The sequence below is a fragment of the Eschrichtius robustus genome, chromosome 12 (assembly GCF_028021215.1).
Source record: "Eschrichtius robustus isolate mEscRob2 chromosome 12, mEscRob2.pri, whole genome shotgun sequence".
Lineage (NCBI taxonomy): Eukaryota > Metazoa > Chordata > Mammalia > Artiodactyla > Eschrichtiidae > Eschrichtius > Eschrichtius robustus.
The window spans coordinates 41193272-41209677 of NC_090835.1; the positions used below are offsets into that span (position 1 = coordinate 41193272).

Here is a 16406-nt window from a genome sequence, read left to right on the forward strand (position 1 = left end):
TGTTCATTTATAGGCAAAGATTGAAAATGTGCAGAAAACAGGTTTCATCAAAGGACCAATATTCAAAGGTGTTGCTTCTAGTCGGTTTTTGCCCAAAGGCACCAAGACAAAAGTTAATTTGGAGGAACAGGGACGACAGAAGGTGTCGTTCAGCTTCAGCCTTACAAAGAAAACTTTGCAGAACAGGTTTCTGACGGCACTTGGCAGTGAAAAGCAAAATGATACTCCAAATTCCCCAGTTGTACCTCTTCAAGTAGACTCGACCCCTAAAATTAAAATGGACATTGGAGATACATTATCTACTACAGAAGAATCTTCCCCACCAAAATCAAGGGTAGAATTGGGCAAAATCCATTTTAAGAAACATCTGCTTCATGTAACATCCAGGCCACTGCTGACTTCTACCACAGCAGTGGCATCTCCATCTCCTCCCATAGTACCATTACCAGCAGTCATAGCAGAATCAACAACTGTAGACTCGCCACCCTCGTCTCCACCTCCACCACCTCCACCTCCCCAAGCCACAACACCCTCATTACCAGCACCAGTAACAGAGCCAGTGGCCTTGCCACACACACCAGTGACAGTTCTGATGACAGCACCAGTAGATGTAGCTGCTAGAGCGTTGAAGGAACCACCAGTTACAGTTGTACCAGAATCATCAGAAGTGGACACTAAGCAGGACCCTGTATCTAATAGTTCAGAAGAACACATAACTCACAATTTGAATGAGCAAGCAGATATTCCTTCACAAAAAGAAGATTCCCATATTGGGAAGGAAGAAGAAATTCCAGATAGTTCTAAGAGTAGTCTGGGCTCTAAAAAAACAGGTTCTAAGAAGAAATCCTCACAATCTGAAGGCACCTTTCTTGGTTCAGAATCTGATGAAGATTCTGTACGGACTTCCTCAAGTCAAAGATCACATGATTTAAAATTTTCAGCCAACATTGAAAAAGAAAGAGATTCAAAAAAGAGCTTAGCAACTCTAAAAAGTGAGGATTTAGGGAAATCTTCACGATCTAAAACAGAGAGAGATGATAAATATTTTAGCTACTCAAAACTTGAAAGAGATACTCGTTATATATCTTCTCGCTGTAGATCAGAGAGAGAGCGAAGGCGGAGCAGGTCTCGTTCTAGATCTGACAGAGGTTCTAGAACTAGTTCATCCTATTCTCGGTCAGAACGATCCCATTATTATGACTCTGATCGTCGCTACCATAGGAGTTCCCCTTATCGAGAGAGGGCACGCTATTCTCGGCCATATACAGATAACAGGGCAAGAGAAAGTTCTGACTCAGAAGACGAGTATAAGAAGACCTACTCAAGGCGCACCTCATCTCATTCCTCCTCTTACAGAGACCTAAGGACATCCTCCTCCTATTCTAAATCTGATCGAGACTGTAAAACTGAGTCCTCTTACTTAGAGATGGAGAAAAGAGGAAAGTATTCTTCAAAATTAGAAAGAGAATCCAAAAGGACTTCAGAAAATGAAGCAATAAAAAGATGTTGTTCTCCCACTAATGAACTGGGATTCCGACGGGGGTCATCATATTCCAAGCACGATAACAGTGCTTCCCGTTATAAATCTGCCCCTTCAAAACCTGTACCCAAGTCTGATAAATTTAAAAATTCTTTCTGTTGTACAGAATTGAATGAGGAAATCAAGCAGTCTCATTCTTGTAGTTTACAGACTCCTTGTTCAAAAGGTAGTGAATTAAGAATGATTAGTAAAGTTCCTGAAAGAGAGAAGATTGGGTCTCCATCTCCATCAAATCGATTAAATGATTCACCTACTTTTAAAAAGCTAGATGAATCACCTGTTTTTAAGTCTGAATTTATAGGACATGATAGCCATGACAGTATTAAGGAATTACACTCTTTATGTAAAGTGAAGAATGATCAATTAAGAAGTTACTGTCCCACAGAATTTAATATAAACGGATCTCCTGGGGCAGAATCTGATTTGGCAACATTTTGCACTTCTAAACGTGACACTGTTTTGATGTCTTCTGATGATAGCGTGACTGGATCAGAGGTATCCCCTTTGGTCAAAACGTGCATGCTTTCATCAAATGGATTTCAAAATATTAATAGATGTAAAGAAAAAGACTTGGATGATACTCGCATGCAGCACAGTAAGTCAGAAAGCCCATTTAGAGAAACAGAACCTCCGGTGTCGCCACACCAGGATCAACTCATATCTTTGCCAGTTATGACTATAGATTATTCCAAAACAATAGTTAAAGAACCAGTTGATGTGAGAGTTTCTTGCTGTAAAACCAAAGATTCAGATATATACTGTACTTCAAACGACAACCGCCCTTCTTTGTGTCATTCCGGAGCTGAAAATACTGAGCCTTTAGTAATGAAGATTTCTTCAAATAGCTTTATGAATGTGCATTTGAAATCAAAAACAGTTATATGTGATAATGGAAGTCTGACAGATCAGCACTCAAAATTTGCATGTGGAGAATATAAGCAGAGTGTTGGTAGTACTAGTTCAGCTTCTGTTAATCATTTTGATGATTTATATCAACCTACAGGGAGCTCATGTATTGCTTCATCTCTTCAGAGTCTTCCACCAGGAATAAAAGCAGACAGTTTAACTCTCTTGCAATGTGGAGAGAATACATCTCCAGTTTTGGATGCTGTGCTGAAGAGTAAAAGCTCAGAGTTTTTAAAGCATGCAGAGAAAGAAATACTAGAAGTAGGTAGTGGCCTTACTGATTCAGGAAGAGGATTTGCTTCCTGGGAAAACAGGCATAATAATGGACTATCTGGGAAATGTGTGCAAGAGGCTCAAGAAGAAGGGAATTCCATACTGCCTGATAGAAGAGGAAGACCAGAAATCTCTTTAGATGAAGAAGGTGGAAGAGGACATGCACATACTTCTGATGATTCAGAAGTTGTATTTTCTTCTTGTGATTTGAATTTAATCATGGAGGACAGTGATGGTGTAACATACACCTTAAAATGTGACAGTAGTGGTCATGCCTCAGAGATTGTATCTACTGTCCATGAAGATTATTCTGGTTCTTCCGAAAGTTCAAGTGATGAAAGTGATTCAGAAGATACAGATTCTGATGATAGCAGTATTCCAAGAAACCGTCTTCAGTCTGTTGTGGTTGTGCCAAAGAATTCTACTTTGCCCATGGAAGAAACAAGTCCTTGTTCTTCTCGGAGCAGTCAAAGTTACAGACACTATTCTGACCACTGGGAAGATGAGCGATTGGAGCCAAGGAGGCATTCATATGAGGAAAAATTTGAGAGTATAGCAAGTAAAGCCTGTCCTCAAACTGAGAAGTTCTTCTTTCATAAAGCAACAGAGAAGAATTCAGAAATTTCTTTTATACAGCCCAGCCGAAAACAGATAGATAATCACCTGTCTGAAATTGCTCATCCTCAGAGTGATGGGGTTGATAGTACAAGTCATACAGACATAAAATCTGACCCTCTAGGTCATCCAAATTCTGAGGAAACAGTGAAAGCCAAAATAACTTCTAGGCAGCAAGAAGAGCTGCCAGTTTATTCTTCTGATGATTTTGAAGATGTCTCAAGTAAGTCTCGGCAACAGACCACTTTCCCTAACAGGGCAGATAGTAGACTGGGAAAAACAGAGTCAGATTTTTCTTCTTGTGAGATCTCCCGAGCGGATGGTTTCCGTTCATCAGAAGAGCTCAGAAATCTAGGGTGGGACGTCTCTCAACAAGAAAAGCCTACTACCACATATCAGCAACCTGACAGCAGCTATGGAGCCTGTGGTGGACACAAGTATCAGCAAAGTGCAGAACAGTATAGTGGGACACGTAATTACTGGCAAGGCAATGGCTACTGGGATCCAAGATCAGCAGGTAGACCGCCTGGAACTGGGGTTGTGTATGATCGAATTCAAGGGCAGGTACCAGATTCCTTAACAGATGACCGTGAAGAGGAGGAGAATTGGGATCAACGTGGAGGATCTCACTTCTCAAGCCAGTCCGGTAAATTTTTTCTGTCCCTTCAGAAGGACAAGGGGTCAGTGCAAGCACCTGAAATAAGCAGCAATTCCATTAAGGACTCTTTAGCTGTGAATGAGAAGAAAGATCTTTCGAAAAACTTAGAAAAAAATGATATGAAAGATAGAGGGCCTCTTAAAAAAAGGAGACAGGAATTGGAGAGTGATTCTGAAAGTGATGGTGAGCTTCAGGACAGAAAGAAAGTTAGAGTGGAGGTAGAGCAGGGAGAGACAGCAGTGCATCTAGGCTCAGCATTGGTTGGGCCTTCGTGTGTCATGGAGGACTTCAGGGACCCACAGCGGTGGAAGGAATGTGCCAAGCAAGGGAAGATGCCTTGTTACTTTGATCTGATTGAAGAAAATGTTTATTTAACAGAAAGGTAAGCCAAATTAATACTTGTTGGACAAGTATTAACCTCTTTTTGTAGGAAAAAAATTAACTGTCAGAAGTTCAGAATATATGAGCTCAATTGTATGAAATATGGTTGTGTGATAAAATGTAACTTAAAAAATTTAAAAAGTGTATTTACCTATTTAGATTTGGTGGTGTGCAGTCCCCCTATTTCCCACCCTCCCCAGGAAGGGGAGGTCTAAATTTTTTTTTTTTTGGTCCCATTACCTCTTTGGTTCTAGAAGTACATTTAAAAAAGTATATAGACCAGCCCAGTTTTTCTTAAATTTCTTTTACATGTGAAACTGTGGCAGGAAGTGAAACAAAACTCCAGCAAAATAGTCTGCCTTTAGAGAAGAAAAAAGTTACGTTGGATTTTTTTTTTCCTTACTTCATTCTGAACATTTTTTTTAACATCTTTATTGGAGTATAATTGCTTTACAATGGTGTGTTAGTTTCTGCTGTATAACAAAGTGAATCAGCTATACAGATACATATATCCCCATATCTCCTCCCTCTTACGTCTCCCTCCCACTCTCCCTATCCCACCCCTCTAGGTGGACACAAAGCACCGAGCTGACCTCCCTGTGCTATGCAGCTGCTTCCCACTAGCTATCTGTTTTACATTTGGTAGTGTATATATGTCCATGCCACTCTCTCACTTTGTCCCAGCTTACCCTTCCCCCTCCCCGTGTCCTCAAGTCCATTCTCTATGTCTGCGTTTTTATTTCTGTCCTGCCCCGAGGTTCTTCAGAACCTTTTTTTTTTTTTTTAGATCCCATATATATGTGTTAGCATACAGTATTTGTTTTTCTCTTTCTGACTTACTTCACTCTGTATGACAGTCTCTAGGTCCATCCACGTCACTAGAAATAACTCAACTTCGTTTCTTTTTAAAAATATGGAACCCTTCACGAATTTGCGTGTCGTCCTTGCGCAGGGGCCATGCTAATTTTCTCTGTATCGTTCCAATTTTAGTATATATGCTACAGAAGCGAGCACCATTCTGAACATTTTTGAAAAATATCTTTAGGTACTTTACAAGCTGGAACTAGATTAGAATATAGTTTTCTTTTGTCATGTTTCAAAATCTGTTGCTAGTAGATTAAACGTGGCAATAGCATAACAAGTTTTTAAGTTTTAAATGGTGAAATCCCTAACATGAAACAAGGTATAATGAGACTAGGATAATAAAAACAAATTCCTCTAGAGCACAGATTCTCAGTCGACTTTCTTTCACCTCTCTTCAATAATCTTGTTTTCCCAATGTAAATATATGTTGAATATGCCTTTAAAAAAAAATTTATAGTCTCCTAACCACCTACCTCCTTTTGGAAATTTCTCCTCTAGTTGAGAATCAACTTAGCCATCATCCCTTTAAGCATTCAGAATTTTTTAAAATGAAGACATTTTCCACTGTGGATAAGGTAAAAGACTTCATCTTAAAGTTAGACCCATCAGAAGTTTTTCCTATTTAAAAAGCAAAAACAAAAACACTTTTTTTGTTTTTTAAGGATAAAACGGGCCTCTTACAATTACGTTCATTTATAACTAGTTGTAAATTAGGTTTAACTTCAAAATATTGAATATTTTAAGTGGTACTCCGTAAGAATTTTGTGAGTAGAGTGATGCAACTTACATGATCTTTGTGAAAGAACAGAAATAAAATTAATCAACCCAACCCTCTGGATTTTATTCAGTGAGTTTTATATACATAATTGGTTGGTGAGAGGCGTTTTAAAGTGCTTGATATAAGCTGGGCATTTATAGAAGCCACTAAGAAGACAAATTATTGTAAAATAGTATGTGCATTCTTATGTCTAGTGAAAATAGGCTTACCTGAAGGAAATCTGTGCCCGTTAGTCCTCATCTGGCCTTTTGGAACAATACAAAATAAAGCTACTGTTTTTATACATAGCTCTTAAGTACTTGTAAAAAGATAATTTGTTTATCTTTAGTCATCTTTATTCAGGCTAAGCATATTCTTATGCTCATTAATGAATTATATCTTTAATTGATCCAGATGAATCATTCTTGTTACTCAGACTTCGTGGAAACTATCATGACACACTAGGTACTTTATAAAACTGGGACTGTAGTAGAGAACATATGTTGGAGGTGAAAGCAGATTAGTTAGGAGATTAAGACAGTCACTTAGAGCAGCTGTGTTCTTCACTTGTCTAATAGCTGAAGAGTAAGTCATAGTTCCCTAATCTTAAGAAGGGGATCTTATTCGTCTGTCCTTGAATTTTTTTTTCCTTTTTTGACAAAGATTAAAAAATTGAGTTCAACAAAAAGGCCAGAGTTGAGTTCATCAAAAATAATCACATTTTCACTTTTGCTTTGCGAACTCTGGCTTAGGTTTTTATGAACCCAGTCAATTTCGAACAGTTTATCTTCTCCCCCCAAATCTACACTGAGAAAGTTTAGTCCTCTGTAGTAATGCTATTCTATAATAATATATACGTCATTCTTTTTTTTTTTTTAAATCATTCAGTTTTCTTTTAAACAGGATTTGTACAAAAGTGATGTTGCTGAAGGATTCTCTAAAGGATTTGATTGAGTTAAATTCTTAAGTAAAAACTCCTTTTTCTTTCTAAAGCAACTCCGTTTCTTCCTTAGCCTTGTATCTCAACTATTATTTGTATATCCATGAGGACTGATTCTTTTTTTTTTGGGCTGCTCCACTGCATGCGGGATCCTAGTTCCCCGACCAGGGATTGATCTCTCGCCCCCTGCAGTGGAATCGTGGAGTCTTAACCACTGGACTGCAGGGAAGTCCATGAGGACTGATTCTTAAACCTAACTTTAATTAATCAGCTGTGTTATTATTTGATATTCATGAGTTTTCCTATTTTTCTGTGGAGCCAAATATGACTATTAACATTTGAAACTGCTCAGAATTCAAGGTTTAGATAACAAGGGCTAGGAAATAAGGACTGAGTCCAAAATGATAGATTTGCACTTATCCCAGCTTCCCATTTGCCAAGGCTGAGGTTGTCTCTCTCACCTGTTTTGCAATATAATTCTTAGTGTTTTCAGTCTCATAAATGCTTAGTGGTTAGATGTTTTCTTCTCTCTGAATGATTGACTTAACCAGAATCATTAAATGGGAAACTAGTGAGATTTAGCACATTTTTGATTGTGTATGTTGTATCATTGCCAGGACATTTATTTAACCAATTTTAATAAAATTTTACCCAATAGAAAGAAGAATAAATCCCATCGGGATATTAAGCGAATGCAGTGTGAGTGTACACCTCTTTCTAAAGATGAAAGAGCTCAAGGTGAAATAGCATGTGGGGAAGATTGTCTTAATCGTCTCCTCATGATTGAATGGTAAGTAAATTAGAATGTTCTTCTTTTGCTCAACTATTCTATTAAGTGTCTCTGAATTTTAAGAAGAATTATTAGGAGTAAATTTAACTTTTCTCCTTCTACCTATTGTTGAGTATTTTTGAGCAATGAAATCTCCATTGTGTAATAGTGTTTATAAGGAGGCAAATTTCCCTTGCATTGTGCATTAGATTATAGTACATGTTGTAAGTGCTCTGTAAAGTAGCCCTAATGCTAACATAGTAATAGTAATTTTACCCAGTCTCCTTTTATCTCTTGTAAGGTTCACGTCCTGAGAGGTAAATGTTGGTATTTTTTAGCTTTTACTATAAAATAAGCTAAAACCCTAACATTTCAAAAGTGCTTAAAGTAAAATGTCTTGCTCCCCCAAGCCTCAATCCCTCTGTTTGTAGTCTTTCCAGATAATTTTTATGCCTATAGCAGCATGGGTAGACATTTCCTCTTTTTATGTGTAGAAATGAAATCCTTACTATATGTACTTTTTGAAACTTTGTTTGCCCTCACCTGCCACACACACTTTTCTTTTTTTTAGTAATTTTTTTTTTAACGTATTTTTGGCTGCGTTGGGACTTCGTTGCTGCGCGCGGGCTTTCCCTAGTTGTGGCGAGCGGGGGCCACTACTCACTGCGGTGCATAGGCCCCTCATCATGGTAGCTGCTCTTGTTGCGGAGCACGGGCTCTAGGCACGTGGGCCTCAGTAGCTGTGGCTCGCGGGCTCTAGAGCGCAGGCTCACTAGTTGTGGCACACGGGCCAAGTTGCTCCGCGGCATGTGGGATCCTCCCGGACCAGGGCTCGAACGCGTGTCCCCTGCATTGGCAGGTGGATTCTTAACCACTGTGCCACCAGGGAAGTCCCCACACTTTTAATTAAATATGTTTTGGAGACCTATTCAGAGCTACATATTTAGACCTATCTAAATCTTTCTCTTGACTACATTATGTATTCTATTCATAGTTAACCCATAATTATTAATCTTCTATTGATAGACATTTGCTTCCATATTTTTCATATAAACAGTAAATACCTTTACATTAAAAAAATGTGATTTTAAAAAAAAACCAGTCTGATTGAAAATTGTATCATTTTTAACATGGAAAGAATATTAAGGTGATTTATAGTATAGGTACCTTATTTTTAGTGTTAATGAAGTGTTTTTTTTTTTCAAACTCAGTTTTTGGTTTTGCTTATGTAATAGTGTTACAAAAATAAAACATATACCTCAAAAAATAAAAAAGAGAAAGCATTTTTGGTATTTTTAAATGTAAACTAAAAGTAGAGATGACAGTAAACATATAAGAAGAGAAGAGGGATTTCCCTGGTGGCACAGTGGTTAAGAATCCGCCTGCCAATGCAGGGGACACGGGTTTGAGCCCTGGTCTGGGAAGATCCCACATGCCGCGGAGCAACTAAGCCCGTGCGCCACAACTACTGAGCCTGCGCTCTGGAGCCCACGAGCCACAACTACTGAGCCCGCGCTCTAGAGCCCACGAGCCACAACTACTGAGCCCGTGTGCCACAACTACTGAAGCCTGTGAGCCTAGAGCCCATGCTCCGCAACGAGAAGCCACCACAATGAGAAGCCTGCACACTGCAACTAAGAGTAGCCGCCGCTCGCCACAACCAGAGAAAGCCCACGCACAGCAACGAAGACCCAACACAGCCTAATTAATTAATTAATTAATTAATTAAAAAAGAAGAGAAGACATAAGAACAGTATTCTCCTAATTTGACATTGTTGCCCTAGTCTCTGCATTCTTCTGGTTTTTCCTGCCAACCTTGTTGAACAGATATGAAGTACAGAAATTCTTTTTTCTTGTTATTCCCACGCTCAAAACTTTTAGTGGTTCTCAAGATTAGGTTCAAATGTAACCTTGGTATTGAGAGCCCTTCATAGTACATCAACAACCTGCCTTTTCATCTTCCAGCAACCCACCTTTCTTATCAGTTATCCTTAGCTATTTTATTCCCCTTTTCTCAAGTAGGCCTTGTTTCCTATTTCTGCACACAGGTGGGCACTGTCATTGTACCTCTTGTTTTCCTTATGTGTCCATATCCTATGTGTCATTAGAATTCTGCTTTAATCCTACTCCTTCCGGAAAGCTTTGCTTCACTGCTTCTCTCCAGAGTGAATCCCTTATCCTTTGGACATCTGTAAAAATGTTGCTTACTACTACTGGTTTGGCAATAAATAATAATATATTGGAAATAATTGGTAATTTTTATTGTAGCCTTACTCAGTATTAAAAGCCTTTGTATCTGTCAGCTTTGGAATATTAAGAATTCAGTAAATTTTTGACTTTAGTTTTATTCTAAGATCCATGAGGGAAGAGCCTTGCCAGTTTATATTGAGCTTACTCTGAACAAAGATATGTTTAATGACGACTTTGGTTTCTCTTAAATGTAGCTCAAGTAGTTAGCTACATTCAAAAGATGAAATTAGTGATGATTGGAGTGGAATATAAGAGAAGGTGCACTGATTGAAAATAAGTTAGCTCTGCATAGTTGTCAGAGTACTGCAGACTTACATGCAGCCTGGAAATGTATCTTAGACAGTCAGGGAGGGGTAATGACCAGTTGACAAGACTGTATTTTGGGCATCATCTGTTTAACAATGTAGACACTCAATTTTAGGGAATCCCTTCATGATGGAAAGAATTATTGAGGAAGGCTCACTTGGAGGTTTACCACACATATGCTGATTATGCCATAAAGATATGGATATATTTACATAACATTCTAGTGAACGTGTTTTTGGTTCTTTTACTGCTTTGAAGAATTAATTTTCTCCTTTTCTCATTTCAGTTCTTCTCGGTGTCCAAATGGGGATTATTGTTCCAATAGACGGTTTCAAAGAAAACAGCATGCAGATGTGGAAGTCATACTCACAGAAAAGAAAGGCTGGGGCTTGAGAGCTGCTAAAGACCTTCCTTCGTAAGTTATGTTTTAATCGCCTTTCACTTCATTTGTGTTGTTGAAGTTGGTTAGATACTTTTTAGGAAAATAATTTGCCTATTACACTGAAGTTTAATAATGATTATTGTGCAGAATGACCACTTGGTAGCTAGTTTGTTCGTTTTAAATTCACTTCTTTTAGGAAATTAAATAGAAATCTCTCCTGTCTATATATGAGAGAGCAGTTTGTCCCTTGTGATATTTGAACTAGGCCGGTCCTTCTTTGTCTGATAGTTATGTTACCTTTAATTCCAAGTAATTACCAAGTGTTTGCTGTAGATCCCCAGAATCCCTATGAAACTCTATAAAAAGGAGTTAGGACAGAATCTATAAAGTTGAATCTATATAAAGTTTAGTTGGGATAAGAGTAGTGGAGAGTGTCTGAGGATATTGAGATAGAGAATTAAAGCATACTTGATAGACACTCATTAAACATTTTTGAATGAATAAATGTTGCCTTCTAAAGTCATGTAACTTTTATATGTAATGCAATAAAAGGTTCAGTTTTATTTTCTACCATATTCGGTATTTCCTTTAACCACTAATTTTCTTACATATAGCATATTTAAGTATTCTTATGAAAGTTGAGTACCTTTTTCTTTAAAGTTAAGTATATACAGATTACATATGTTTATGATTGAAGAATTTTTAAAAATACATCAAAGGAATAAAGGAAGAAAATAAAACAGTTGCTGATTCTAGTGACTCAGGCACAACTATTGTTTCAGAATCCTAAGCATATGGCCACAGTTGAATGGGAATTGGGATGGGGTGAGGGGTTTTAGTCTTTTAATTGTGGGGATTCAAAGCAACCAGGTAGCAAATAACCTAATAATAATAACCACCACCACCACCAGGTAATTTAGTTTTCTGACAGGAACCTCATGTATCTTTTGAAAGCCAAATCATTTGGTTTTTATTGTGAAAATAGGAAATGATATTCATGTCACTTATCCTTTTGAGAACCAACCAGAAAAAACCCACGTTTTATTATATAAAAAAGTAGATAGTAGGAACCTCATATATTTCCCTTTTCTGCAAAGTATTATCAAAGTATTTTGGTTTATAACCATTTTTAAATTGTTTCTTTGAAACAAGTATCTCAGAATCATCTCAGTATGTTTCATATCCAAATTCATTGGATCCTTTATAATATTTTAAATAAATAGTAGACTAAGCTTCCCTTGAACACTGTTAACAACACTGAACTCAGTACTCCCCAAGGCAGTCTGGTGCATTTCTAAAATCACTAACTCTGGTCTAGATGCAGGTTTTCAGGTATGCTTTCTTTTATTCTACTCAAGCCAGCCAGGCTTTTCTTTTGGAGAGTCTTTTTAAAATTTTTTTAAAGGAACTCCAGTTTGGACATAACCCTCTCTTACAGGGGTAGTAATGGACACTGCCTCTTGGCAGAGTCTGCACTAACATAGCTTCACCTTTAACGTAAATTCTTGTTGTATGCAACAGAGACTATTTGATGGCTCAGGAGTCCGTGTCTGTTACGGGGAAGGAGATGGGAGAAGAGAGGAGAGAATGCGTGACTGGTTCACATAGCAGGTTAAAATTTCCTGAAGCTCTTTAGCTTTCCTCAACCCACAGAGAACCCTGCTTTGGTAAAATATACTAGGACTTAATGTTTCCAGGATTCCCACACCTTCACTCATGTACTTCCATGTGCTGATGGTAATACCAATTTTATAAATTTTTAACTCTAAGCTATTTAGGTGTTCACTGGTAGAGTATTCCCACTTAAGAAGGGCATACTGTCAGATGTGCACGGTATGAGGAGGAGGTATTTGGAGCAAAGCTGCTAGTTACTGTTAAAATACCATGACAGACGCCACCAAAAAAATAAGCAAATTCCTACCAAAACCCTCAAGTTTTAGGCTATAGGAATGGAAGGCAGTGCTGTCTAGGTTGACTTAATGTTATTGGATACCAAATGGGACTTTGCTTTTTTGCGGGGTGGGGGAGGGGTGGAGTAAAATTCACACAATATATTATTAGCCTTTTTAAAGTGCACAATTCAGTGGCATTTAGTACATTCATAATATTGGGCAGCTATCACCTCTGTCTAGTTCCAAAAATTTTTATCACCCCAAAAGGAAACCCCTTACCCATTAAGCAGATTCTCCCTATTGCCCCCTCTTCCCAGCCCTTGGCAACCTCTAAATCTGCCATCTCTATGGATTTACCTTATTCTAGATATTTATATGAAATACAAATGTGGCTTTTTGTTTCTGGCTTCTTAAAGAAAGCGTTAAACATAGCATTTTTTTAGCGTGGCCAAAAAAAAAAGAAAAAAAGGAGAAGTATACTGATTATGTCAGTATATCATAACAAATACAAATGATTTACATTTTTACATTTAAAAAATCTCTTTGGTTAGTGTTAGGGCACATTTGTTTATTTTCTCTCTGTGCGTCTTGTGGGATCTTAGTTCCCCGACCAGGGAATGAACCCAGGCCCCAGCAATGAAAGTGCCGAGTCCTAGCCACTGGACAGCCAGGGAATTCCAGGGCATGTTTATTTTGAAAGGGTAAGACAAGACTTCCAGGTAGGTCATTTCAGGTCAGAACTTGGGATTAAACTGTAGAGAAGCATTTGTTTACATGGAGGTAATACTTGAAGTCATTGGTGAGAATGAGCTTTTATAAAATAAAGGGAGAGGGAAGAGACTGAGAATATCTTCAATAGAGAAGAAATAGGTAAATAACCATGAAAGAACAATCAAAGGTAGAAGGTAACTGAAAGAAGCCAAGGAGAGAGCTTAATCATGATTGTTGATAAATGCTAGAGAAAACTCACAGAGAATGCAGTCAGAGAAGAGGTATATTTGACCTTTAACATCATTAGAGACCTTTGAGAGTAAAGGTAGTTAAGTAGAAGGGCTGCTGTATTTAAGTTGCCTTCTTTTTTCTTAGGACATAAAGCCTCTAATTTTTCACTGCTTCTGATTTCTTCATAACTGTTTCTCAGTTGTGAATCATTGTTTTCATGATAATGTAAACCAGACTTGGAAGTTCGTTTTAATATCTAGTGAGAGCAAGGATATGCATTTTGTTATAAGTGTAAATTATAAAAGCTTCTTAGAGTCAACATTCTTTGCAAAGTATTAGGAAGGAGAAAATTAACCTCGATTAGTTGCTAGGCACTTTACATATATTTTAATTACATCTTGTGTAATAGCAAATCTGTCCACTTTACAATAGTTTTTAAAATTCATTATTTTTGCATGGATGTATGTGTTTTCCGTATATCTCCTAGGCAGGAAATGCTGTTTTTCTTTTGCCAGGAACACCTTTGTCCTGGAATATTGTGGAGAGGTACTTGATCATAAAGAGTTTAAAGCCCGGGTAAAGGAGTATGCACGAAACAAAAACATCCACTACTATTTCATGGCCCTGAAGAATGATGAGGTAAGTGGCATGAATGTGTTTGTTTTGAAACAGATCTGGAAGTTCTTGAGTTTGAAAGGGGTCATTGATATGGACTGATCTCTAAAATATATTAAGTGACCAAAATAAGGAGCTGAACAGTGTGGATAGTTTTTTTCTATTTGCTTACAAAAAGGATGAGGGAGAGGGGGGTATTTACATGTATATGTAAATGTAAACATACATGCTTCATACTACAATTCTTAAAAATTATTGATGGCCCCCAAAGAGCTTTTGTTTATGTGGATTATATTTATCAATATTTATATTAAAGATGAAAGCTGAGAAGTTGAAAATTTTTTTTTATTAAACCATTTAAAAGTGACAATAAGCCTATGATGTTGACACAAATAACATATGCTTTTGTGAAAATTAAGCATTTTCCAAAAAGTTTTTTTTTTTAGTGAGGAGTACCATTTACAAATCTCTTTAATGTCTGGCTTACTAGAATTTAGCTAGATTCTCATGTCTGCCTCTACGTTCAATCTGGAAATGCAAGTTGTAGGGACCCATCCTAGGACCTGTTGAATCTCACTCTGAGGGTGGGCTCAGCAAGAGTTTTAACAAGCTCTCCAGTGGATTCAGATACATACTCAAGTTTGAGAGCTACTGCACTGTGGTATCGCATGCATTTGAAAATGAAGTTTTAAACACAGGAAGTAAGATTGGAATATAATAGGATGTAAGAAATAGCTAAAAGAAAATGAGACATTGATATATATGGAGATAATTTTGCCCCCTAGGTAAAATGTTGATAGTTAGAGATCTTTCTGAGGAAGAAGTTGGATATTTGTCACTATTTTTTTTTAAAGAAACTCCTTTATTTATTTATTTTTGGCTGTGTTGGGTCTTCGTTTCTGTGCGAGGGCTTTCTCCAGTTGCGGCAAGCGGGGGCCACTCTTCATCGCGGTGCGCGGGCCTCTCACTATCGCGGCCTCTCTTGTTGCGGAGCACAGGCTCCAGACGCGCAGGCTCAGTAGTTGTGGCTCACGGGCCTAGTTGCTCTGTGGCATGTGGGATCTTCCCAGACCAGGGCTCAAACCCGTGTCCCCTGCATTGGCAGGCAGATTCTCAACCACTGCGCCACCAGGGAAGCCCCGGATATTTGTCACTTTGATGTGTAAAGTAATATGAGAGAGTTCTCTAAAGGAACTGGGGATTAGGGATAAGGGTCGTAAATTTGCCGGATGCCTTGCCTTTGCAAAATGCACATATGTTTTAAGGTCTCATTTTTAACTGTTAAATTATCCTTTTCCCTAGATAATAGATGCCACTCAGAAAGGAAATTGCTCCCGGTTCATGAATCACAGCTGTGAACCAAACTGTGAGACTCAAAAAGTAAGTTGAGGTAGATTTAGAGTTTGGGATATTTGTTCAGGACTGCTGTTCTGACTATTAATTTTAGATTCTATACCAAAGGTACCCATGGATATTATTTTTTAATCATTTTAATGATTTTTTTTCTTACTCTGTTAAAATTTATTTTGAAGTAAGTTTAGATGTATAAAATAATAAATAGTGCTGAAATAGTACAGAGTTCCTATATATTATCCTTCACTAGCTTCTGCAAATGTTTACATTGAACATAACCATAATACAATTACCCAATCCAGGAAATACTGTTAACTACTAACTCGTCTAAAGACCTTATTCAAGTTTTGCCATCTGTCATTTTTCTAGTCTAGGATCCAATCCAGGAACTCCAGTTGCATTTAATTGTCACATCTCTGCCCATAAATTTTAGATATTGTTTAAGGTGCCGAAATGAAAAACTAAACTTTAATTTTGATGAAGTCCAGTGTGTACTATTATATTCAGATTTTATATCAGTCTTATCCAGGTGCCAAATTTGGTGGTTTTAGTAACATTTATAAGGGGCTGAATGGCCACAGATGAGAGAGACGGTATATGGTATGCATGTGGATATACTTCTCCTCCTCAACAAAGGCCAGACTTTGGGTCTTGGTTATCTTTATGTCCTTGTGCCTGGCACATAGTTGACACTTGATAAATCCATTTACCGAATTCGATGTAACATTTTGAGGTAATGATCTTGGTACCCTCTAATTTGTGTTTTAAGCTTAGAGTTAAAAAAAAAAGCATATATACGCACATTAGAATATTGGTTCTTTTTTAGGTTAAGAAAGCTATGGACCCACGCCCTAGAAAAATATATCAGTGATTTCCTCTCATATTGAATAGTTTTGACTCTTGGATATTTTTTGCCCTTTGATCTCTGTACTAATAGATCTTACATACAGCTCTTCCAAGGGC

The 16406-nt window shown here is 37.7% G+C and overlaps 1 protein-coding gene and 1 non-coding gene across 5 annotated transcripts in view; one reads left to right on the forward strand and one right to left on the reverse strand.

Annotated features, from left to right (window-relative positions):
* The window catches only part of SETD2 (SET domain containing 2, histone lysine methyltransferase), a 117246-nt gene that overhangs the window by 34708 nt on the left and 66132 nt on the right, over nucleotides 1-16406 (forward strand). For all 4 annotated transcript variants that reach the window (XR_011075597.1, XM_068556973.1, XM_068556974.1 and 1 more), the window contains exons 3-7: nucleotides 14-4374; nucleotides 7593-7724; nucleotides 10546-10674; nucleotides 13991-14114; nucleotides 15393-15470. Coding sequence is in view for 3 of the 4 variants with exons in the window: in XM_068556973.1 (XP_068413074.1) it covers nucleotides 14-4374; nucleotides 7593-7724; nucleotides 10546-10674; nucleotides 13991-14114; nucleotides 15393-15470 (4824 nt within the window). In the remaining variant the exon portion in view is untranslated. The remainder of the gene's footprint in view (nucleotides 1-13; nucleotides 4375-7592; nucleotides 7725-10545; nucleotides 10675-13990; nucleotides 14115-15392; nucleotides 15471-16406) is intronic.
* Nucleotides 5281-5387, reverse strand: LOC137774357 (U6 spliceosomal RNA). Its single transcript, XR_011075878.1, has one exon. It is a non-coding gene; the product is annotated as a U6 spliceosomal RNA (small nuclear RNA).